The sequence below is a fragment of the Columba livia genome, chromosome 9 (assembly GCF_036013475.1).
Source record: "Columba livia isolate bColLiv1 breed racing homer chromosome 9, bColLiv1.pat.W.v2, whole genome shotgun sequence".
Classification (NCBI taxonomy): Eukaryota; Metazoa; Chordata; class Aves; order Columbiformes; family Columbidae; genus Columba; species Columba livia.
In genome coordinates this window covers 18028006-18054472 of record NC_088610.1, presented here as the reverse complement: position 1 = coordinate 18054472, position 26467 = coordinate 18028006, and the positions used below count along the sequence as shown (strand labels likewise).

Genomic DNA, 26467 nt, shown 5'->3' with positions numbered 1-26467 from the left:
CGCGTGTTCTCTGCGGAAGACCAGGCAGGCGGGAGAAGGAGCGTTGAACCGCGCCTGCCCGGGCAGTTCACTGTGCTCCGGTGTGACCGCGGTGGCAGCGGGGGGCGAGAGCAGCGAGGCCGGGCCTGGCCGTGCCTCCGCCCCCGGGCAGGCAGCGGGGCGGCGCGGCGGGAGCCGGCGGCGGGAGCCGGGGCGGCTGCGGGGCCCGAGGCGCCGGCAGGATGGTGAGCGGGCGGCGGGGGCGGGCGCGGGGGCTCCCGGGCCGGGCTGCGGGGACCTGCAGGGTCAGACAGGCACCTGGGACCCTCCTCTAGCCCCGGGAAGGGAGCGGGGGCGAGTCGGGACAGACGGCTCCTGTCGGGGACAGACAGCTGGTGTCGGGGGCAGACAGCTTCTGCCGGGGACAGACGTACAGACAGCTCCTGCCGTTCACTCCTGGCCCGAGAGACCAGCCGGCGGAGAGCTCCTGCCTGCCCCGCCAGCCTCACCGCCCCGCATGGCTTTGGGTGGTTTGGACAGCACCGTTCTTAGGCTGCTGCGATGGTGCTACTCATGCTTATCCTTTTTACCTATTTCCCCCCATCCCCAGTGGACGGTTTGCCAGCACTAACGCCAACAATAACAGTCACGGCAAAGCCAAACTCGCCGGCTGGTGCTGCAGCCGGGCATGGCCGCTGCTCCGGCCGCCGCAGGGACGCGCTCCAGGCGGCACGCACGGCACAGCAGCTCCGGACGCGGCGTCTCGGGTCCTTATCTGCAGAACAGGATTGAGTCTGTCTGCTCTGTTTCGCTGAAGGCCTGTGAAATGCTGAGATAAAGGGCTATGCTGTTTACTGAAAGATATAATGGCTGTCAAACATGATTATCTTTACCAATATAAAATTGGCAGTGGAATTTTAAATACAAAGAGATGGCATTTGGGCTGCATTTTGAAAATCAGTATGTCTTTTCCATGTTCATATATTTCCTTTTGCAGTATGGATTTATAAATACATGCCTGAAGTCTTTGGTGGTTGAAAAGTATGGTGAAGAAACATGGGAAAAATTAAGGTAATGTGTTCCCAATAAATGTATTGAAAGAAAATACTCAGGAATTTAGCAGCAGAGGATTAGAATTTCTCACTGGTAAGTGACAGCTGATGTGTATCTCAAGTAATTACTAGGAGTAACTAAGAGGGCAAAAGCAAGAGTTTCTTACCTTGGAACACTTCATGCTCTGATACTAATTCGCCCCAATTAATTTGTTATATCAGATAATTAAGGATGACACTTATTCTAAATAGATAACTGTGCAATAGACTCACTGCCTCATTGTGACAATATTGAAAAGTAATTACACTGAAAAGATGTCATCCTTGATATGAAGTCAGTTTAATTACAGTACTTTCAGAAAAGCAGCTAAATATATCACCTCTGTTTTTACTTTATGAGATTTGTGGCATTTTCTAAGAGATAAAGATATAAAAATGGTACTTACATACACACATATAGTAGCCATAGAAGCCAGTATAAATATTCAGCAAGTTTTTGGTCAAGTCTAGAGACCCAAGAGCTTGATATTGTAGCCACACTGAACAACAAGCCAGTAGACCAAAAGACAAACTAAGAGTCCACTTGCTCTAGCCCCCCACAGCGTGATGCCCTCATCCTTGAAAGAGTTTACCGTAATACCACAACATGAAATAGCAGAAATTGAGAGGTGGACACCACCATTCAGCCGTTTTTGAAACAACACAAACCGTTAGGGGAAGTAACATGTTCTAATATAATGCTTGAAGGAGGTGAAGGAGTGGGTTAAAAACAAACCATGCTTAATGAATGCTGGTTGGGTCACCCAAGCATGTTATATTTACAGCACTGCTGAGACAAGAATATCATCTTCTCTGTTGCAGACTGCAGGCCGGAGTCCAGGATTCTTTCTTGACTTTTGAGGTATACAAAGATGAGATCACAATGCAGCTAGTCGACAAAGCCTGCAAAATATTAGGTATGTGTCACCATGCCTCCAAAATGAACCATACTGGGTCAAGCCTGAGACCGCAGCCCAGATCTTAGTCACCTGTGGTGTCTGGAATGCCCTTCCTGTGGTGCAAATTTTCTGCATTCACTCTTAATCCTCCTGACAGAATTCCAAGAACTTCCAAACCTTTCTTATTCATTAAGGTATCTTTATTTTGCTAGGTGTTCCTGCTGACGTGGTTCTGAGAGAGTTTGGAGCATATTTCTTTGAATTCTGTAAACGCTCAGGCTATGACCACATGCTGAGGACACTGGGTGGAAATCTCTATGAATTCATAGAGAACCTGGATGCATTGCACAGCTACCTGTCCCTTTCTTACCAGGCAAGTTTCAGTAGTAAACACTGAACAGGTATGGGTGCACTCCACCAGACTTTGCAACAGGAGGAACAGCATCTCATACGTGTGAACAAATAATGGAAAGAGATGCTATAACAGGCTCTCATAGGTCCTGAAATGAATTACTTAAAAATGTTACCACCATTTTTATAGTAGTTTTTTTCCTGAGTATTCCTCAACAGTAGATATTATTTAGTACATTTTCTCTAAAGCATAGCAGTTTTTCCTTCACAAATGAACATTTTTTTTTTAATTATTTCAGCTTATTCAGATTACTGCTTATTTTATTAAGACATGAGATGCTTTTATACAAGTGGGATTCACCACCAAAAGATACTGAAGTTTTGTTTCTGTTTGTTTTTCCTTAGGAGATGAATGCCCCATCTTTTAGAGTAGAAAAGAATGAAGACGGGTCAATGCATTTACATTACTATTCAGATAGAAGAGGTCTGTGCCATATTGTGCCAGGTAATCAGATAGAATACAGAGTACAGATCATCTGGTAATACTATATATATATATACAGGATAATAATATATTTGTAGATATACTTTGCTTCTGTTGTAGAGTATTTTTTTCAGATGAGGACTGGCCATGGAACTGAAGCCTAGTAGAGTTTAATTACCAGATACACCTTGGTGTTTCTCTGACCTCCTGACCACTTCTAGCCCTCAGTGGCTTCATCAAGATTTATGATACCGTCTGTTCCTCCTATAGAATTCCTATATAATTCCTTTCCTGGAAGAAAAATGAAAGTTATTGGTGTGTATTGTGTCTACCTGTTGATTAGTTCTTGGTAACTCGTGCTACTTAAATTACAGTGAAGTACCATTTATAGTTGATTTGAAGACATATACCCATCAAGTAATAAATACTCCTGCAGTACATGCAGTCTGTGAAACTACTATTGAACCCTGCTCAAAAATTAATCTTTTTCCAGCATTTAAAGGAATCACCACCGTTGTACTCATGCAAGGGTTAAATAGCTGCAAGTCTGTAAAAGATGATCACATTCCTTTCTTTGATAGATGCTGCTGAATTTAGAAGTTTATCAAAACTTCCCCCTTTGTCAAAATTCATTTCATATTCCTATTGAAGCACAGAACTATTTGGAATTTCAGACAGAGCTTTTCATGTCGTTGTCCAGTATTTTGCCTAATAACTATGCAGAATTCAGAGGACTGATTGTGTATCTTCATGAAAGATATTTCCTTCCTTTTGAAAGAAAAATATGCTAGAATGACTGAAAGGCTGTTTAACCTGGAGAAAAGGAGGCTGAGGGGAGACCTTATTGTTGTCTACAACTACCTGAAATGAGGTTGTAGCATCAAGGATGTTGGTCCCTTCTCCCAAGTAGCAAGTGATGGGACAAAAGGAAATGGCCTCAAGTTGTGCCAGGGGAGGTTTAGATTGGATATTAGGAAAAATTCTTCACATAAAGGGTTGTCAGGCACTGGAACAGGCTGCCCAGGGAAGTGGTGGAGTCACCATCCTGGAGGTGTTTAAAAAGCATTTAGACAAGGTTCTTAGGGACATGGTTTAGTGCTAGAGTTAGGTTGTGGTTGGACTTGATGATCCCGAGTGTCTCTTCCAACCAAAACGATTCTATGATTCTGTGGAATAGATTGTTATAGCAGGATCTCCTTAGATCCCCTGCATTTTTGGGTTAATGGAAATTCATATTATTGCTATGTATGACTATTTGGACACATTCTTCAAGTATCCTGCTGAGCTTTTTCTAGTGAAAATAAGCATTTGTCATCAGACAAAACAAAAGAAACAGTAACTTTAAAGCTTATCTCCTACGCACATATTCTTACCATGCCAATGGCAGTAACAACACAGATAACAAACAGCAGGTTGATTTCTTCTTCTGGAGTCCTTTAGAAAAGTGATTTCTGAAACAGTTAAATTCCACTGTGGGCCCTCTAAAAGGGAAAATCGAAAGGATTTGTTCTTGGCAATACCATCTTTTGTTTCCTCTTTAGGAATTATTGGTGCAGCAGCCCTGGATTTTTTTAACATTGAGATTTCAATGGAAATAGTCAATCAAACAGAGGAAGAAGAAAGAACTGGTAAAAAAGAACATATTGTTTTTCTTGTCACTCAAAACCCTGTATTTTCATACAAGGAAAGAAAGACATTTTCTTCCTCTCCTCAATATCTTGCTGACTGTGAAAAACAAATTGAGAACCCACTGACTACAGAGGTATCTTAATGTTCATTATCACTATATTATTAAAATACGATTTAAATAAAAACACTCTTTAATTTCCCTTTGGATTTTTGATTTCAGCAGGACCTTGAAAAAGCCAAGAATACAATTAGAGACAGAGGAAGCTCTGTTTGTCCTGTCAAGAAAAGTCACTGGAAAACATTAAGAGGAGTAATCACATTAGGAAAAGGTGAGAGATCATTCATGGGGAGCTTGTCATCATTCCTGAATCTCCATAATGAGAAAGTCAGTAAGCTTCCCTATCTCCACCTACCCATCAGTTTTGAAGTTACCATTCATGTTTCCTCTGTGTCTTTTCAAAATGTTTCTGGTAAAGTTTCTTTTGTTTAGACATTGGTAATCAAAAGAAAAATTGAAGATAATAAGCATGCTTAGTAATGACAGATACTTAAATGGAATATGACCTGTCACTTTTGTCTCTTAAACAGGGCTTTCTTCTGAAAAGTATTCTTCTATAAAATGTCATTGTGTGGTACATTTGATAATTCCTTTCCATGTCACTTGGTCTAAGATTATGATTTTGAAATAATGTTTTTTAACTTGATAGCTGCTACTCCTTTCCAAAATCATCAACTGTAGTAAATTCTGAAAGCCAAATCACACCCTCCACTACCAAAAATCCCATACTAATCTAGCAATCTGCTTTTATGTCTTTATATATTATACGTTTATAATCTTTGTTTATGTATGTTTATAAAATTGAAGGATTTTTACAGTTAGGATCTTTTTATTCCTCTGCCAAGATGCCTGGATTCTGGGAAGAGTGAAAAACTGATATCATCTGGTGCAATGCCACATGCATTACAAGAGCAGATATATTGAGTAAGAAATTAATATCTATTCAAAATAAAATCATAGAGTAGCATTATTACTTAAAAAAATCCTTTAACAATAAATGAAGGAGTTATCAAGAGCCAGACTTTGAAAGATGAAAACTTGCATTGACTTCCCCTGAAGCAGTAAGAGCTCTAAAAGTTGGGTCCTAAATTTGTGTTCTTTTTTACCAGTCTCCAAAGTGACTCAAGCATTTGTTATCAAGTAGGAGTTACTGATTTACCAGCCTGTTATAGCCACTGTCCGGTGGAGACAGGTCGCTTGAAATAATCATCCTTTTGATTATTGTGGGTTACTGGAGAATCCAAGTTTGTAGTGTGAAGATCAAAGGCTTTGGGTGCTTCAGTCAGATGGGTGCTTTTGACTATTTTGCCCATTCTATTCAGTTTACAAAAATACCTGTTTGCTAGCAAGCAAACCCTTCTCTGTAGATTTGTGACCATTCTGAAAAAAAATTTGGGGTAAGTAAAATAGGAACAAAACAGCAGTTTGGTCTCTATGCTACAGACTAGACTTCTTTGTATAGGAGGCTGAAACCCAGATCATGCTGTGTTTTTCCATGTTACTTAGTAGGTGGCAAAGTATATTAAAACCACTTCTGGGTACATTTTTGTGGGATATAGCTGTGTTATTTTGCTATGACATCAGCAAATGCATAGAGCAGAAGCATCTACAGTTGTTCATCTATTCTTATTCTTTCCACATAATTTCATGTATCCAATGCTCTGTGCTCTTTGTGTGGTTAAGTTTTAAAGGCTCACCCAAATCAGATTAATTGCTAATCAGCTGTGTGTTAAACTACAGAACATTTAGTACAGATGTATGCACATTTCTGGACCCACACACTGTTTAATTTGTCTTTGCTCATTATGATATACAGTCTTGTCTCACTGAGTGCTAAAAAATAGTGTTGACTGCTTTTATGAGGTGCAACATGATTGAAAACTAGATATTTGTCTTCCCATAGGTAAGCTCCTGAGAGGATTTGAGCCTGTTTATCCTAAGAGCCTCTGGATTGACACAAAAACATTTTGCAATGGACTTCCTTTTCATATGGTTTTTGACAAAGAGGTAGGACAAGCATGTGGTAAGGGCACTTTGTTTACATAGGCCATATAATAATTTTCTTCTGTTTTGACGGTCCTACAGTTCACTGCTGCATGTTGTCTGTATACAGAGCACTCTCATTTACAGAAGTGCTCTGTACAAAGACATGTAATAGAAGTCACTTGTTACAACTGGATCTGGATTATTTCAGATGGGAAACTCCTTTGAATTTATTGAGATTACCATGTCTGAAACAGCTGCAGATATGCCAACAAGGTTTATTGCAGCAGTCTATCCATTACCAAACACAGAACATAATTTTATTAGGTTTCTGGCCACCTTCCTGTCTTTGGATGTGCCAGAGACACAACCCATCCTTTAAGCTGCTCTTGTACTGATAGCTAGTCACCCTCTCCTCCCAGTCCCCAACCCAGCCAAAGGCCTTTGTAAGGCTCTGCTGGCAGATGGGGCTCTCTGTGCGTCTGGAGTCTGCTCCTACAAGCTTGTGCTGCGTAAACATAGCTACCTACTCAATCGGGCAGCATGTGTCTCCTTCTAGTAGGAACGGGACCCCAAAATCTCTTTATCTTTCAGGGAAGGACTGAGCCTCCTCTCCTGTGCACACATACTCTGCAGCAATGAAATTGCCTTTCCCTTCCGAGGGACTGCTCTGTGGCTGCTCTCCAACTAGCCTGGGCTCCCACCAAGCTACAGTTCCTCTTGCTTCTAATTCCAGGCAGAGAATATTGGCTTAGGACAGGAGCAAAGAAAAGAGAAGCTGAGAAAGGGACAGCGGAAGAAAGCTGTATACAGCCACTCAGGAAACGTGGTTCTATCACACTGATAGAGATTCTAGACCACAGTCTGCTTTGTGCCACTGTCCACATTAATCGAAGTTCAGAGTTTTAAACCTTTCAAGGCATACAGCCAGCATAATGTGATAAAATTATTAGTGTGGACAAAGGGCAAGCCCTGCACCCATTATTGGTAGCTAAGTCAGAGCTTCAATAGCTCTGATGACAAGCAGTGAAGGCATAGGGGACATTTCTGCAGGACTTAAGAGCTTATATGTGGTTGTAAGGCTAAAAGAGAATAACTAAACCTTTACACAGCAATGGATAAGAGAAGATAACCCATGGCATCCATTAGAAAATTAATATTTGCCAAGACATTTTGTGCCACAGCTGTTTTCTTTTTGGAATGCAGGACACACTCTGGTATCTCTAATTTTCTCCTGCAGCTACCTGTAAGGCTATTTGTCGTGCCTGCACAAATGCAAACAATGGTAATAGCAGATAGCTTTGTTCTGATTTGATTGTAACAATTGATATGGAAGAGCATTTGGATAGTAATGTTCCTTTCTGGGGGCTTTGTCTTGCTATGAAGGACACTCAGAGTTTTGCAGGAACACACTAGTAAGACAGAAACTTTGCTCAGAAATAAGTAATGTACTATAGCAAAGCTAAATGTGCAGTAATGTGTAAACAGTCATTAGCTGTAGGTTGGCCTGAAACCAAACAGGATATGAATTTTAACACATTGTCCATATGTTCTTTTTAAGCTCAGAGTGAAGCAAGCTGGGGTGAGCATTCAAAAGATTGTACCTGGCCTTCAGACCATGGGCATCTGCTTGGATCACTATTTCAGTATTGTTCATCCAGAGGTACCCTTCACCATCTCTAGCATTCAGAAATTCATCAACAGCCAATTTGTCTTCCAGACTAGAAGAGAGATGATGCCAGAATCATGGAAACAACGGCCAATGCTAGAGCTGAGAGGTACTTCACTGTTTTCAATATCGTAAGTGTTCATATTTAATCAGGAATTATGCTGGAGTTGAACTAATGCCTTTCTGTGGACTCCTGGCTTCACGTAAGTCTTATAAATGGCCTCGTCTTTGTGCAGTGAGGAGAGGATTAGGTGGTTCTGTTTAGAGAAACAGTACTTTAAGATTTTTGTAGACAAATTCTGCTAGTAACTCACCAGATTTTGAAGGCTTTTTCAGTCAGAAATAACAACTGTGGTTCCACTTGAAAGGCTTGGAAAGACAGTGTTTTCATAATGTTCCTGCCATGTTTACTTGACTTTCTGCATATTGGGATAGACCATTCCTGAACTTGAAAGAGGAGATCCTTGGAAATCAATCAGCTCTTCTGGACTCTTCTTCTTTACAAGACTGTAGCCCATAGGATTCTTCCAAGCAGATCCCTGAATGGGACAACGCCCAGTTTCCCCAAGTCTGGGGTTGCAATCTTGCTTTTTTGCCTTGTTCACTCCTCCCAGGTTCCTGTGCTCCACCATCACAGTCATTGCAGCAAGGGCTGTGCCCAGCTTTCACATCCACAGTTCTTCATTGTTTGTAAGTGTCAGGTGTAGCAGGACACCTCCCCTCATCAGTCACTTGTATCAGGTATCAGGAAGCTCACCTGTGTCAGTACCTTCGTGCCCTCCAGAAATCTCCCAAATTGCTGGTGCCCTGCTGTGTTGTCTGTCCAGCAGATATCCAAGTAGCTCAAGTCCACCATGAGGCTTCCTCCACTTGCCTGAGAAAGTGTCATCTACCTTTTCTTCCTGAGCAGGGCACACCACCCACATTGGTCAGCCCTCTAATCCTTATCTAGAAGCTCTCAGCTGGCTCATCATTCAGCCCTAGGCAGAGCTCTCTGCGTTTCCCTTGCGCTCTCACATAGAATCATAGAATACCAGGTTGGAGGGGACCACAAGGATAATCTGGTCCAGCCATTCTTGGCAAAAAACAAAAATCCTGCAGCCTTTTGCATAAAAGGCAGCTTCCCCTCCTTGCCTGTCTGTCCTTTCTGAAGAGTTTTCATTCATCTTTGCAGTACTCCATGTATGTGAACTACCCCACCAAGCCTCTATGATCCCACTGACATGGTAGCCCTGAAACTGCACACAGACCTCTAGTTCCTCCTGGTTCTCCCCATGCTGTGCACGTTTGTGTACAGGCACCTCAGAGAGGTGCCCAGCCATGCTCATTTCCCAGAAGAGGTGTGAGAACTTCCCCCATTGTGATACCCTGTGTGTTTTTCTTTGCAGAGGTTAGAACCAAATATATAATGTAAGGCATCATCCTGGGGTGATTCCTGCAACACATTTGTGTCATCACTCTTGGTCTTGGTTAGGATGCAATGCCAGTTGCCCTGTAAATCTCCCCAGACCTCAGCTGTGACCTTTGGTTTCACTGGGGACCTGTGGTGGCAGGGACATGGTGCCAGCCCTCAGACCCAGCTTCTACTCACATAGCCACTGGGCTCAACGCAGGGATGCACTGAGCTGTGTACAAGCAATGTCTGTGTCCCCGCTCCCCATAGCTCTACACATCAGCCTGTGCACCTGACACTGAATCACTCTGCACTGCTAAGAGTCTCCTTTGCCAAAGAAAATTACTGCTTTGTACGTGCAATGACATTTTAAACGCAGTTGCCCAGCACAGGCAATGCCAGTTCACAGCTCAGGGATTGCATCTTGGGCACATACAGATGATAACGAGAAGGTGAGCACAATTCCTGCCAGTGCGCGGGTCCCGGCTGCCAGGCAAAGGGCAGAGGGAAGCGCTTAAAGACAAAATCCTCATAACATTGCAGCTGGAGGAAAACAATGGCTTCTGCTGCGCCTTTGTACATTTTGATTCCTAATATGTGAATGCATGTTTCATTCTTAATTTATGCCTTTGAGGGGAGTTATTTGCTACTGGCTGTGTTTCAAATGCAGATAAAAATAGATTAGCTAGCTGTGCCTTTTTTTTTTCTAGTCACATTTTTACATTCTGAGTTCTCTCTTAACCCCCCTACATTACACAAGAGTTTACCAATTAAAATTATTTTGGCAAAAAAAGATATTTTATTTACTTTGTTTTTTACTGAGAGTAATGAGTGTGGAATGATTCTTTGCTTTGTGTAATTAACTATAATGACATTTGTTTTAAGTATTCTGTGATCTCAATTTTGCTTCTCTGAACTATGTAATATGAACTAATATTCCCTTCTCTCCTTTTATCTTTACTTGATGAGCGTCAAATATGGTATTCCTGAGATTCAAAAAAAAATAGGAGTTTAGGGAGACCTTGAAAAAAGTGATGTTACCAAAACAAGTAACTTTAACTAGTCACAGGTATAATTTTACTTTCTCTTATGCCATGAGGGTTAATTCACATAGTATTTCTGATGCTCCAATCCTGTTAGTTTTCAAGGTGTTCATCCAGTTGCCCAGGGGATGGGGAGAAAGAGAGAGAAAGGAAGAGAAATTCCTGTGTTGCTGTTAAGAAACCAAGGATACTTACAAAGCAAATAAAGAATAATAATACTAATAAAATATAAGAAAAATCAAACTCGTAACCAAATATCAAGACAGAAAACAAAAACTCAGTTCCCCTCCAAAAATCCTTTTAGGCATTTTTGTCCCTCCTTATTTAGACTACCATAGTGACTGAGACCTCCAGCTTCCAAGAAGGGAAGCTCTGTTGATCTTACTGGGCCCACATTTTACTCACTGTGAAATTAGATTTTAAATCTTTCACGTAATCATTGTAAGTCTCAGATCCCCTGTGCATGACGCTGAGTGACTGGATTCAGGAACAGCTCAAGAACCGAGAGGAGAGAGAGAGATGTTGCGAGCACTGGGGTTCCTTTTGAAGAGGAGAGACCTGAAGCATGGTTGGGCTCTGCTTAGCAGTTGCAGTGAGTGACTGACTGCTTTCTGGGTCCTGAGATTTTTTTATTTGCCTAGTGTACCTCCTCTGACAAGTCCACCTCTAATTCCAGGAAACAGGGTGATTCCTACAAAATCTACACTACAAAAGGTCACTCTCCTTAGAAATCAGCCCCTAAAATTAACATCAGTAGTACTGAGCATCATGTGAAAGTCCAAGCTGCTGAAAACTCTTACTGACACTTGTTTCAAACAGGCCAGATGATCTGGATGGAGTCCCTGCAGTGCATGCTCTATCTCTGTTCACCTTTGCTTCGCACTTTGCATGAACTGGAGGAGCGACAGATGCATATTGCAGATATTGCACCTCACGATGTGACCAGGGATCTGATTCTTCTCAATCAGCAGCGACTGGCAGAGATGGAGCTCTCTAACCAGCTGGAGAGGAAGAAGGAAGAACTGCGGATACTGTCGAAGCACCTGGAGGATGAGAAGAAGAAGACTGAAGCTCTGCTCTATGCCATGCTTCCTCAGCATGTGGCCAACCAGCTGAAAGAGGGGAAGCGAGTTGAGGCAGGTGAATGAACAGGAACCGTTTGTGATGCATGATTTGTGCACCAGGTGATGTGGATGGAGAGGCCGGGGTGCTGGCACAGCCCCATCCCCCTTGTTGTGGAGTACAATCTCTGCTTGGTGACGCCCATAGGTAGGAGGAGGACCACAGACTATTCTTTCAAACAAAGCTTTGGAAGTTATTTGCCAAAATTGTTCCCTAGGAGGTGAAAGGTGGTAGCAACTGCCCATTCAGGGAAAAAAAAGTCAGTGTTTAAGCAGTAAACTGAGATTTGCTTTTTAACGGGGGCATATAGGGAAATGAGGGCTCAAAAATGAAAGGAATAAAAAACCTGGTCTTTCCTAGAAAATTCTTTCAGTTCCTCTGTGCTATCTATAAACCTAAAATCATCAAGATTCTCATTGTTACTAGCGATAGCAAGTAAGAATAATCTTAAATTCCCTTTAGTAAGAACATATATGAAGATAGGGGTGAAGAGCTAAGTTTATCCCAAATGTAGATGGACAAAGAGATGTATTCAGTTGTCTGGATTGTTTGAGATGTGTGATGATTCTTACATTGAATACACTCTTATATTGACATCTCTCTTTTGTATGAGCACCTGTATTATATGAATATTACAACTGGTAGTTTTCATGTCCTAAAACAATTATGAGAAAGAAATCTTTGCAAACAGGTCTCAAACAGATGTTGTGATTGTCCAGCCATTACAAGTACTCACCACTGGTCTTTCTGCCCACAGGAGAATTCAAGGAGTGCACCATATTATTCAGCGACGTTGTGACCTTTACCAACATTTGTGCCCAATGTGAGCCTATTCAGATAGTTCTCATGTTAAATTCAATGTACCTACGATTTGACAGACTGACGACAGTGCATGATGTGTACAAGGTATGTACTGATCAATATAGGCTGTAGAAATACTCTAGAAAAAGATTTTGCTGGGGGCTTTTTTGTTCGTTTGCTTGTTTGTTTTTAAATACACTTAAATCTTCTTACCCAGCACGATTTTTGATAAACCATAAAATATTGCATAATTGTAATGGCTACACAGAGAAACTAAAAAACAGGCGGAGGTGTGATTAAATATATTTAAATTTTTTTGACTGGAATGTAACTTCTAACATGGGCTAGAATTTCTTTCCACGACACTAACACCAGAATGGCTGTTCTTTCATACATCTCTCTTTCTGCTCTCAAATGCCTACCCAACATGACAGGATATCCTAGGTTGTGAACCAGTTTGAAAACTTCTCCTAGTTCTTTTAATTTAACCTGTTGGAAATTGGTCACTATGTCAATATCTCCTTTGTTGGGAAATAACATTATAAACAATACCCAGATAATACCTAGACTTTGTTTTGCTTCATGGAGATCTTAGGTAATGGTATAGATCTCCCACTGACCCCCAAAAGCATTAATTAGATCTAGACTGTAGTGTATGTGTGGCTCCAAAACCTGCTCGGAAGATCAGAACCCTGATTAATATATAATAATAGCATTATCAACATTTCCAGAGCTACCCAGATTTGATGAGCTGAAGAACAAGTCCTCAGTTTCTGTCTGTCCCTTGTACATTAAATATTTAGGAATGCAGAAATAGTAAAGGTTGAAATCCAAATCTCCTTCATTCCTTGCTCCAGCAAGACAAGCAGTAAATTGTAGTGGGAAATCAGAAGAATTTCTGCCTTGGCAAGGAAACTGTATTCAATAATTGAAGCATTCAAGATATGGCCCACAGATTTTAGGATAAATTAGCATTATATTCTATCTAAATCATACATCATGAGTAAATTATCTGTCACTATAATAATCTCCTTTTGATGCCTGTATATAACTCCTATTAATATTGAAGGAGGTTACTAGGGTACAGAGGACGAGATTACTATTTTGGGGAATTGAGAAGGAAGTGAAATATTGAGATTGATCAAAGAAACTTGGCCCAAGATTTAAACATCTGAAGATACAAAAAGATCTTGTTAAATTAAATGTACCACAGCTGAAAAATAATTAGGGTATCTATTTGCATAAATAACTTTTTACAGTTGTTTTTAATTCATTACAGAAAATTGCTGGCATTACTACAGGGTTGACTATCTTGATAGACGGCATGTACAGGAACACATTTTTCTAGACTAATGTGCTGAACAGTTTGAAGTCATATGTTAATGAAAAAACCCAAAGATGAAATTATGTTCCCGCTCTCCTATTGGTGTTCATTTTTAAGAAATCCCATTAATCTAATTTAAATTACTCTCTTATTTACTCATGGTAAAAGTAACAAAGAAGTCGCATGAGAGCAGTTTAGAAAGTTTCCTTACTGTATAACAGTCTTTTATGGTTAATTTTAAACATTTGAGAATTTTTGATGTCAAATAGGCCTATTCTGTTCCCAGCAAAATCTCTGTCATGGGGTCAAACCCCAAAGTATTTCTCAGGCACCTTAACATGCACTTCAAGGAGACTGGATGCCTGAAGAAGGACAAACCCTGCAGCTTTTGTCTCACAAGGTGCAGCACGTTGTGGGAAAACAGCTGGTTGTAAGGAAGGATGCTCCCGATCTGCTTAGTTCACACTTCTCATTTTCTGCCATCCTGGAGACTGGAGGTTTCTTAAATTCATGTGAACCCTTTAGTAACAGTCACCAGTGAAGAGACTCCCTTGCTTTATTGTGACTCTTTAAAAGATAAATATCTTTTTAAAAAGAAACATGTTTTTAACACTCATTGTGAATTAGAGCTAATTAATAGCATCCAGCTATTGGATAACCTTCTGTCTCAGGAGTCTGTGCCTGGGAATAGTTCTTTGTGCGTATAGGTCTGCCCTGGATAAGTGGAAGACAAGAAATCTGACACTTTCACAGCATCCCTTACTCCTTAGGGTCTCATACTGATATCTGAAATGGGTCAAGTAAGCAGGGACAGAACTTATTGCAGTTTTTAATATGGAGTCAAAGAAAGGATCTCCGTGTAAAGGAAATTCACATATGCTAGAACTTTTTGTAAGGAAGGGGCAGTCAGTGCAGTTAAGAAGAGCCCTGAACAGCAAAGCACTAACCTTAGCAAGATATATATATAGCATGCTCATATGTTTGTCCCTCTCAATTAAAGGTGGAGACAATTGGAGATGCCTATATGGTAGTAGGTGGCGTCCCTGTTCCTGTCCCCACCCATGCTGAGCGAGTTGCTAACTTTGCCTTGGGGATTATAATAGCAGCTAAAGGAGTACAGAACCCAGTTTCTGGAAATCCTATTCAGGTGAGTTGTTAACACAAAGATGTGTGTGTCTGTCTGCTTCTTGGGTTGGGCTTCTCTTCTAGGTTTTGCAGTAGGACATCAAAGAGCTGCCTTGAACTACTCTGTGACTTTGGCTTACATGGGTGCATTTCTCTTGAAGAGCCTCTCCCTGTAGATATTTGATATTTCACTGGTGTCTGGTGTTGTTTTAGAATGAGCTTTTAGGGGATTGGACAGCATTAAAAAAGATGTTAAATAACAAGTGACATTTCTGGGGGGTGTTTTATGTCTTTGTAAAGATTAGAGTTGGGATCCATACAGGTCCTGTCTTGGCTGGAGTTGTTGGAGAAAAGATGCCTCGTTATTGCTTGTTTGGAGACACGGTGAATATAGCTTCCCGGATGGAGAGTCATGGTGTCCCGAGTAAAATTCATCTAAGCTCCAGTGCCTACCAGTGAGTAACTATGATGGTAACTTTTCCTGTGAAGAGCTGTGCTAAGAAACACTGCCTTGACAGCTGCAGCTTTCAGATGTAGATGATGCTATCTTAATTCACTGATTTATGCAGCTTACTTATAAAGAAAAATCACTGTTTGCAGAGTTTTATATGTTCTGATTATTTCACATACACTTGTATATGGAGACAGAGGTTTGAGAGTCTCAATTCCAGAGATCAAAATATGAGGAAAAAAAAACAAACTGTGACAACTTACTTGGAAATAACAATAGAGTGATGTAGATGCTAGAAAAATGGTCAGAACATTTAATTTGACATCCTGACTCTGACTCAGGACAATAATTTGTGGCAAAATTTTTATTTGTACTTACTAAGAATTAACTGCATAAACCACTATCCTAGTCTTGCAGTGAGGAATTTACTTTCATAAAACTCATGTCAATAAAAATTAAATATTATATTTTCAATAATATTACCTATGCATAAAATATGTATGCAAGAGGTGGAGGTGAAGACAAGCAACAAAGGAGGAACAAGCAACAAGACAAGCAACAAAAGCATTGTCTGGGCACATAGGAACGATATTAGGAAAGCCAGAGCTCAAGTATTACTGAAATGGGCAAAGAAGGTTCAAGGGCAATAAAAGGAGCTTCTGCTATTTTAGCAGAAAAGTATAAATAGAAATATGAGCCTTCTGTGACAGGTGATTTAATGGCCATGCCCTGAGTAAAGGCTGAGTTACCCAAGGCCTCTCTTGCCTCAGTCTTCAAGGTCATTGCACCTAGAGTCGGGGTTCAAGGAGCAGGTGAAGTGCCAGTATTGGAAGAGGATCAGATCAGGGCTCTTTTGAGAAATCTCAATTCTTTGAAGTGTGTGGGAGCCGATGGGATGCTACCAAGGGTAATGAGAGAGCTGGGTGATGCTGACTGTCATCTTTGGGAGGTCATGAAGATCAGCACTGTAACATCTGAAGAAAGCCAGATGTCACACCTATCTTGATAAACTGCAAGGAGGACAGGCTGGGGAGCTATAGGCCAGTCAGCCTCACATCAGTCCCAGTGAAAATCAAGTCTTGTTGGAAGCCCTTTTTGGATACATGGAGAAGGCAGTTGAGACTAGCCAGTCTGGATTAACCAGGAGTAAATCATGTTTGATGAACTTGGTTGCCTTCTCTGATGAAATGTCTGGAGATAGTACTGTCTGATATTGCCTGCCTCAGTTCTTAATTTCTGCTTACTGGTCAATAAGGAACCTCCCCATACAGAAATATCTGACTATGCAATCCATTGTTTTTTGATGAGGCTGTATGTGTAAAGCTATAAAAGCACAGCAGGCTGGAATAAACAGTTGAAACAAACCCTCAGTTGTTCATGGATCAGCACTGTTATTCCCAGACTGTTGTGACTTGACTGCTTAGATTACAATACCTCTTCTAAAACGTTAGTGACATTTTTTTGCTAACTTTGAATTTTCATGTGTCATTTTGCTTCTGATATTTTAGATGCCTAAAATACAAGAATTTTGAGATGACTGAAAGAAGAGAAATAGAAGTGAAAGGCAAAGGGAAAATGTATACATACTTCCTCATTAGAAATAAAACTGCAACTGAGAATGAGATTATGGGAAGGCCAATGAAAGACTTAGATTCTGGCCATGAATCTGTTCAGTCTTTTCAAGAAGGCAGGACTGAAACAGTACCAAGTTGTCATCAGCCAGGTAGAGTCAACTCGACATATCTTTCCCTCCTTGAACAAACAAACATTAATACAACTCAATTACATAGAATTTTTTGTTTTTCTTTCAGTTACTCAGACTCAGCCAGAGAAGGACCAGACCCCAGCCATTGCAATGAAGTATATTGATGCCCCCACAGAGGCACAAAACAGCCTCAAAAGAAGAAATCAAGCGAAAATTGCAGATTTAACAGGTAATTATTTAGTTACCATCTAGCAAAGACAATAGAACTAGGAAGTAACTGAGGCTTAATTTTGCATCTTTGTTATATTCCTCTTCTGAATAACTATATTTTTACTCAAGCCAGAAATTTGTGCCAATATATCCATATTGGTGAAACTAACCCTTTTGCATACTGCTTAGGGCCAAACAAATTTACCTTCAGAGCAATCCCACTAGGGAGAAAGAGGTGGACACAGCTGTCAAACTCCAGAGACCTTCTGGTATTGCTAACAGAAGGGAAAAATGATACACAGCTCTCCATGTGGGCAGACCCAACTGTTCATGTGTACATCTGTACCAAAACCTTGCCATCCAAACCCAATACAACATCTGTTGCTAGAAAAACTGCTGTTATTATTTGTATTTATGGTGAAGCCCTTGCCAACTAAAGCCTGAGAAGGAGAGGCCTCACTGGCTCTGCAGCCCGTCTGTCCTCAAGCCAGGCTTCTGCAGGACTTAGAAGGATTTATGACCATGCCCATGTTCTGCAACCAAAGTTCATTCTCCTTTGAAGCAGCTGATACTGACCTTTTAAGGTCCCTTCCAACCCAAACTATTCTATGATCCTGTAATACTGAGAGAATATGGATTTGATGCCAGAACAGCCTAATCTAATGCAGCAAGTCTTGTAATTCTATTTGCGTGTTTAGTGGATTTTATACAGACTAAATATGTTGTCACTGATTACTAGAGAATATTTCACTCCCCTCCCGCCTGCTTAGATGTGGTATTTAATCTAGTATACAGTATGCTGGTAAACAGAAACCTCTATGGTCATTAAAAACTCACGCTGAAGGAGTGTTTCCTTTTAGGCAAAAGTTATGATTTCGAAAGTGATGGGAGTCTCCATGGCAACCAGCATGCGGATGATGGTCCTTGTCCTCTAAACCAGAGAAGAATCAAACCTGCTACTGAAGAGCCACAGATCAGAAATGTTCGCTCTAATTTCTGCACTTTACTCTAAGTTTCTTACTTTTTACATTAAACAGAACAATTTTATTATGATTTAGTGCATTTTACTGTTGTGGGACTGATTTTGTATATCACATGACTTTGTAAAAAAATTTTTAAAAAGACATTTCATCAGTTTTCAGTGAAAAGTAAACAATGGAGGATACTTTTTTTTTAGTCAGTCTACACATGTCATATAATACTCCCAGTGGAGAATGAAACCACCACAAGATACTTTGAAGACATATTTTTCAGCCTCTGCCATGTCTTTGAATATCTCTATGTGAAAAAAAAAAAATCACTTTTTGGTATCTCATGCAGCAATTGAGAAAGAGGTGACTCATCCAGCTAGAAATATTCCTATTCAAATGATCACTTGCCATAAAAGAAACATTTCCTGAAGTGACCATCCATCTTGACTTCAGCACAGCTAACAAGTTTAGCAGAGTTTGATCTACATTTTAACTTCAATATGTTCACAGGTCTTTTGTTGGGCAAAGGTGTTATGCAGTAGAAGTGCAGAATAGATTTAATACAACCTGTATTTTTCCATTCTGAAGAGACAATATTCTGTACTTTATAGCACACAGCTGTGAAAAACCCATCTGAACCAGCTGTCTGTGCAGTGCTTAGGAGATCACAGAAAGACATGCATATAGTGGGATTATGTACCATCGAATTCATCACAACACTGAGGGACTGTTCAAGGCCTGAGAACCATTTGAGACCTTCAAACAAGTTTCAAGTTTATTCATCATTTTTTCTCATCCCAGCTAAACAAAAATAAGGTTTCAGGCATACAGAGGGAGCCTATCAGTGCTGGAATTAATGCTCTTATCATTGAAAATAACAGACTTAAAGATCTGGTGTCAGAGGCTTCTGAGCTGAATTACTTCCATGCTGATATATTCTTAGATTATACCTGATCACGACAGAAAAAAACTGAAGTTCAACAATCAGGGATTTAAAATGAAGGAGGAAAAATACAATGGATATTAAGGTTGTTGGCAATTTGGCACATCATCTATTGTCCTCTCATTCCTGTAAGCGGAACTTGGGGTAGCTGGAATGTACTTGCACTGGGTGGCTTTGACAGGAGATGCACCCACAGGCTGATTTATTACCTTTGGGCATGGATTTGTTGTCTAAGGATGCAAGCATGAGACCCATTTGAGCTTTGGAGCAAGAACTCACAGAAGATGATAATGTTACTCCTCTGTTACAGTCTGGAGCATCACTTTTCCACCTCTGTGGCAAGAGTGAAGCTCTTTAAACACCAGACAGAGAGGTAAGACTGATGCCACCTCCTCCTCTCTGTAGTATAATGAGATGAAATTTCAGCTAGTTAGATCTTCTTTTTAAATATTTGAGAAAGTAGCTTCTTTGTCTGAGTGCTCTGCATCTCTGTCTGAGTTAGCAGGTAGTAGAGGCCAACAGAGGAGGATGTGTAGAGAGAAAAGTCAGTGCTGTTGCCCACACTGTAGGTATATCAGAGGGTTTGCTGGTCCCATGCACTGAATACCTATTAGCTTCTGGAGCACCTTATAAGCGCATCCTCTTAGTTGCACCCTCTGACTTAGTGTGCTTTGAGACTGCTCTGCAGTGGGAGACCAAGTACAGTAAGTGGGTTTGACCAGGAAATTCACTCAGGAAGGCATTCCTGACTCTGAAATGCTGCCATAGATGTACCCTTTAACATGAGCACTTTCCATGGTACAACTGAGCAGTACCATTCTGGGGGAGCACAGTTTTATGAATGGCAGGATTTATTTATTTGTAAGGATTTTGCTGTCTAGGCACTGTTCATTATTTTGGTGAGGGTGAGATCTACTGTAGGTTGAAGATTCATCTAAGAATTATCATTATTGTTGTTGTTGTTATTAAGTTGGGTGTCAAGATTTTAAACATTAGACTGTGTGCTATCCTCAGATGCACAACATTTAAATTTCGCCTTCATCCTTAGTGACTACTCCTCACTGATCCTGTGTTCATGGCTTAGCACTTCTGTATTATGACCATAGCTTTAAAAAGACTTGCCTGAAGAAAGAATGCCCAATTTCTCTCTGACTTAGAATGATGTAAATGTGAAGTAACAGTTAAATCAGTGCTATCCCACTGATCTAAGCTGAGAATCAACTCTGACAATACTTCTTTGTCTCCAACCTAGAGTTGTGTTTCACTACTCTTGACTTGTTGTGCTGATGGAACAGAGAACATGTCATTTAACAAATGGCAGTGGTGGACTCTGTCTTTATCAGCATTCGCTATGGAGATTTAAAGCCACTTAGCCCCAAGCACAGGTGTGACACCAGAGTGGCCAATGCTAATGCAGGAGGGAACTTCTTGCTGTCTCAGCTGCTCTTGCAGTCCCATACCTGCATGGCTGAGTATCACTAACTATCTCTCTAAAACAAAGTATTTCCAGTTGGAAATGCTCTGTAGTCCAACCAGCCTGGCCAGCAGTGACTAGAGTTTAGTCTCTACTCTGGAGAAGGCTTAGGTAGAAGCCCAGGGCTCCTCTGAACTTGTATGGATCCTCTTGGGAAGAAGAAAAGGACTACACCTTAATTGCTGCCTCTATCTCTCTGCCCAAATTTTAACACTTGCTTTGCTTATACCTGCCTTTTTTTGCACTGGACAATCTATGAATGTTTACTATTGGAATGTTTTAATTGCCAGTAAGTCCTACATGGTGACTTCATGCTGTACTGTCGTAAAACTGATGTGCTCAGTGGTTTCTCTGTGGCCTCTGCTACAATCTGGTTCTCCTGGAGACGCAAAGCTTGGTCATATCTGCACAACTGCTTTCAAAAATTAATGTGCCTGTGCATCATCATGTGTTCTTAAATCTGTGGGCACTGCTAAAGACTGCAAAAGTATAATTCAAAAATAAACCTTTCCATTAATATACTGACTGTCATTTGTCAATGACTACTTTGACTCCTTTCTCTCTTTTCCCTTCCACCTTTTCTGTTTATTTTCTCTGCAAGTATAAAAAAGTTTAAAACCATTATACCTATAATAAATGTCCAGTGAGTTTAATTTCTTAACCATACACAAAGTTATATGCATTTTTGTGACATCAGAATCAGCAGCCCGCAACAATTAACATTGTTATATGCTGGCATATGCTTACTAACACACAGTCGTAGTGTCAGTGATCTGTCTATATTGAACTGACACAGAAAATGTGGGAGAAGAGAATTCCCATTGCTGCTTCATGGAAGCTGAGGCTTAGAAAGCTTAAAAGTTGAGATTTCTGAAAGCTGTCTAGAGCATATGCAATCCAAAATCCCATCAAATCTGGTGTCCAACCATGAATTTTCAAAAGCACTTGTGTACCTTAAAGGTCTAGAGGCCAGATTTTCAAAGGCATTGTCACTTTGCTAAGTGAAATCAACTGGATTTAGGTATTTAACTGAACACGTAAGCAGACTCCTGTTTCTGAAAATGAAGCTTTCATTAAAACATTTAAAAACCACTTCCCTGGAAATGCCTTCTAAAATAAGCTGTTCAGTAAACTTTCCAAGCTGTAACCTGATTTCCTGGAGATTACTCATTCATTATATCTGACAGTGCAGTGCAACTTCTGTATGGACCCAAGCTGAAAATAAAATCCACAAATAAAATAGAAGTGAAATTGAAATGATTATTTCATTAGTGAGAATATATTAGAAATGTACTTGAATATAAAAAATGTGATGAATTTCAAAATGAAAAAAGTAGCACTGATTTTTATGAATATACAACATCACAAAAAATCCAGAAGGGACTTTCTGCCATGGGGTCTCTGCTTTCACTTTTGGAGGCTCAAGAGTTTAAGAATAGATGATGAGATTAAAATCTTCTTTAAAGTTACCAGTACGAACTGTTCATGCATTCTCTGTGCAATAGCTAATCATCAGTGCTGCTTGTACTTGAAGAAATAGCAACGTGCAGTATTTTTGGTCAATAAATACTTGTAATCAAAATAAACATATGGGACAATATCTTTACTCATATGACTAGAGCTAGCAAGTATTCTCACTTTTTAGAAGTGGGTTATAGTTCTCTCTCACACTTATTTTGCACCTGTTTGCTGAATTTCTGCTAATGATTCTTGATCCAAGCCATACTCAGAAGATATTCCCAAGGAATTCTGATATTAAAAATTCTTCCTATTTTGACTTGGTGCATGGTTTCTAGTTTCTTACCAGAGGAACGCTCCAAGTCAGAATCAGATTTGCAGTCACATTTGCATACTGATTAGTACTTATTTTCTCCTGCATTCCCTTAGAAGTGAACCCAAAATGGACATAAAGAGTCATTGCCAAGCTTTGCAGAAATTCAGAGTAGTGCTAAGAGGGCACTATACAATCAGTTAACTTTGCTGTATTACTATTGTAAAGTTTTGAAGTTTCGCATACGGAGAAAACCTCACAGGCTCTTTATCAGCTCTTATTTTGTCATTTGCATTATATACCTTTCTGGCAAGGGAAATAGCAAACACAAGCGTTGACGTGGTTTCCTCTTTTCGTGACAAACACACCAAACCTGGCTTCAATGCCCCATTTACAGCAGTCCCAAGGTAAGGGATCCTTGAGACATGTCCTGCAGAAGCTACTTTGTGGAGGTACCTTTGCTATCGCGTGGCTTCATTATCACGGTGTACAGGCTCCAGCCGGCTTTGTCATGGTTTCCATTTCCTTGCTGAACATTGGGTCAGTGACCCGAAACACGGGCTGGGTGACTCTGCAGACACTCTGCCAAAGCGTTTTGCAGGAAAGGAACCTGACACGCAGCTATCATTTCAGGCCAATTTATCTCAAGATTCAATGGGCCTTTAAAAATTCACCAGCTCACATGTCCTTTCCAGTGACGGCGGTTAACTGCTTTGTGCTCTGATTTTGTGGGCTTTTGAGAGAACCTTGATTTTCAGCATATGATGACATATCCATTGGTAAGAAGAAACTGACGGCCTTGACTTTACCCCTGGAGAAAAACGAGAAAGCATGATGAGGATTACAAATGTATAAAACATGCAATGAAATGAAAAATAACCACCCCAGCAAATGAAAGGTAAATGCTTTCAGCACTTGCGTGCTGCATGAAGGCAGGATTGCATGCCCTGCTGAGATGGAGTTCACACGTCTTCCCAAGGGACTGAGCACAGTTTGCCTGTCTGCTCTAAAAATCATGAAACTATGAAAGTACTTCTTGCTGGTTACTGGGGGTGTCCTGCAGGGTGGAGGACCTCTGATTTCCTTGCCCTGTCTCACCTGCCAACTGGACCTGTATACCTGGAAGGTGAAACCATCAAGCCTGAACACCTCAGTGGCAGCACTTGTACCAAACTGGCCTTGTACATTTCGTAATTTTACTATAATAGCCCCCCAAACAATTCTCAGCTTCCTCTATGCTGTCTAGTGTATTCAAATAGTCTTTCTTTTTTTCTCAAAGAAGTAGAAATTGTGGTATAAATAATGCTTTAGCATACACAAATGAAAACATCGTACACATTCAAATTAGCAAGTATTTGTTAGCAGTACTATCATTTTATTACTTGGATGCAACTGCTCTCTAGATAAATCCAAGGTGCTACCTCTAAACCAAGGATGTCAAACTCATTTTCATTGAGGGCCACATCAGCCTTGTGGTTGCCTTCAAAGAGCCAGACTGTATAAATGTAATTTTAGGACTGTATAAATAGTCCTAAAATTACATTCAGCCCTTTGAAGGCAACTGTGAGGCTGATGTGGCCGCCAGTGTAAATGAGTTTGACACCCCTGCTCTAAAGTGTCAATTTTAAAGCAGAAATGTTCAGCATCACACGTAGGATTGTAGCTTCAGAGCAAAATGTGAGAAAACTGCAATAAACAAAGAACAGAAAAACCTGTCACAGCCCAGCATGCTGGGAAGCAAAAATGTCATCACTGTAAAAAAGTAAGCTTAATTAGCTTGCTGAACTCATTGCCACAAATTATTCTACTCATTAAAAGCTCACTAAGATTTCCATCTGTGTTAGACCTTTATGTATATAAGGGAAACATCCACCATTATGACCAGAAAATTCTTTTTTTTTTTTTTTTTAATATGAGAAACACAAAGCTTCACGCTCCGGGATATCACCCGGTTTGTAGAGCGGGGCAGGTAAAAAGCCCTTCCATGGCCATTTCTTCTCCTGAAGCAGCCGGCACCGAGTGGCCATGGTGCCACCCTCACAGCAGCTCTAAAGATAACGGTAAAACAATCAGCATGGTTCCTTTGGCCACTGGGTAACCGGGGCTTTTAAAGCTGTAGGTCCCCAGGACACCAGTTGTAATATGTTGCCGTTTCGATTGCTTTGAAGGGTCTTTCCCCTTATGAGAAAGCAGTGGCATTTGCCGTTGCTGTTCCTGCTCACACTGACCCTGTCCTTGCTGACACAAACGCTTTCCGCGTGAGCTGCCTTCAGGGCAGGAGTGTTTATGTGTGCTGAGAGTCTCCAGATCCCCTGAGCCCAGTGGAGCGTGTGCTGAAATCCAGAGTCACAGGCTCAGGGTGCTTTCGAAAATGATACAAGTTCCCTGCCAGGGACTAAATTTAGGTGTTTAAATGCTGTAAAACACCTAACCCTCAAATGTCCTTACAAGAAAACATAGGTCCCGTCCAGCAGCTCAGTGAGGAGCTGGGCTCCTGGCTGGGTTTGCGGGGGCTGTGAGGGGCTGTGCAGTGCTCTGCTCTGAGGATGTGTTGCTCTGTGAGGGGGTAGAGAATAAAAGCTGACATGATGTGCCATGGGGATGGGTACATCAATGTAGGTGACACAACCTGTCATGCAGCCCTACAGCAGAGGCTGTGGGAGAAGTGGCCTGGGACACGCGTGGGTGGGCAGACCCACGGGCTTCTGCCGGTTCAAATAGACCCACCTTGAGGCCACTTGGACTCTGTTTTCTTATGAGCACGGCATGATCGGTGCTAAAGCCAGCAACTTAAATGCATTCTCGGGGTGTACATCAGCACCAGCAGGTGACCGGGGTTATCGTATATCACAGTCTCATTATTGGTGCTTCTACCTTTGATTGTTGCCCTGTGTTGGAAAGCTTCTTATCAGAGACCAGAGACACTCATGGCTTGTCCAGGAGCCATTTCACTTAATTTAGAAGCTGTCCTGAGATATTTTTCTGAAGGCTGAAAGCATTAACTTGTAATGCTTCAATTGCAGGGGAAAGATGATACAGTGCATCTAAATCCATGAGGCATAATAATCACACTTTCAAAAGCATAGTTCAGACTTCCTCAATATCTTCATGGTTTTTGTTGAAAATTTAAAAATCCCTTTCAAGCTTAGCTTGACCACCTGCAAAACCCTGCCTGGCTTTAAGAGGAGAAGATTTCAAGGCCCCTTCCCTCTCCCCTAGCCTCTCCTTTCTATAGTAAATTTAAACTTCTAATTCTGACGATCTTTACACATTGCAAAGAAGAGCAGGACATCTTTCCCATCTGCTCAATGCCCATATACATTCAAAAAATCAAAGGTGTGGCTACTAACAAACTAAAACCCAAAGCAATATTGATACGTATTATTAGGTAAAATGGGCAACTATCCCAGGCAGCTGATGCTGTGAAGGCAAACTGAACCCACCTGCACTTATTGACATACTGCTGGAACAGCTTTGTTTTGCTGGAATCACTGTTGGAGAGACAGTTGGCCAGTGTTTTTTCCAGCCTTTTCTCCTCCGTGCTGGTGAGCTGTGCTGTATCAGGACAGGCTGGTGGCTGGGCACTGCCCGGCGGGGCTGGGAGCCCACTGCTCGGAGGCCTCTTGCCAACCCGATGGAACCTCACTCTGGCAGGAGCGGGCACAGGTGAAGCGGTGGAGTAGCGTCGCACGGTCATGGTGGTGTCTGAATAGCAGAGACAAAAGCACAGCTAGGAACAATAATAATAATAATCAGAATTATATATTTTGATATGGTATGATATATATAAATATTGACTTTACATAATATGATACGATATCATATCCTCAACATATTTTTAATCAACTTATTTTGACTCAAAAAAGTTTTGTATGTGGGAGGTTGAAAGGCGGAGAAGGCCAAACAGACCCTTTGGATCCCACCATTTTCCCCTAGAAGGCAGCTGAAGAGTAGAAGCCCCAAGGCTGAAAAACACTTTGCAGACCCTTCA

General features: G+C 41.0%; 1 protein-coding gene across 7 annotated transcripts; it reads left to right on the top strand.

Moving 5' to 3' along the window:
• LOC102091284 (guanylate cyclase soluble subunit beta-2-like) lies at positions 1–21226 on the top strand. 7 transcript variants are annotated; one of them, XM_065074072.1, is made up of 16 exons: positions 1–224; positions 977–1050; positions 1893–1987; positions 2182–2342; positions 2726–2825; positions 4346–4566; positions 4657–4762; positions 6395–6498; positions 8036–8252; positions 11399–11719; positions 12459–12607; positions 14827–14973; positions 15252–15406; positions 16911–17125; positions 17214–17336; positions 18178–21226. In XM_065074072.1, exons 1-16 carry the CDS (start codon positions 222–224, stop codon positions 18327–18329), a joined length of 2343 nt encoding a protein of 780 aa, XP_064930144.1. In that variant the 5' UTR covers positions 1–221; the 3' UTR covers positions 18330–21226. The 7 variants fall into 7 exon arrangements, 6 of the variants coding, with proteins under 6 accessions (XP_064930144.1, XP_064930143.1, XP_064930146.1 ...); XM_065074071.1 differs by having other exon boundaries at positions 3–224; positions 4654–4762; XM_065074070.1 differs by lacking the exon at positions 1–224 and having other exon boundaries at positions 255–1050.
• Positions 21227–26467: the final 5241 nt, after the last annotated feature.

Coding starts and splice junctions, on each gene's coding strand:
- LOC102091284 (XM_065074069.1), top strand. CDS start 911: ATGGCATTTGGGCTGCATTTTGAAAATCAGTATGTCTTTTCCATGTTC. Junction 4,763..6,394: donor AGTAATCACATTAGGAAAAG/GTGAGAGATCAT, acceptor GTCTTCCCATAG/GTAAGCTCCTGAGAGGATTT. Junction 6,499..8,035: donor ATATGGTTTTTGACAAAGAG/GTAGGACAAGCA, acceptor GTTCTTTTTAAG/CTCAGAGTGAAGCAAGCTGG.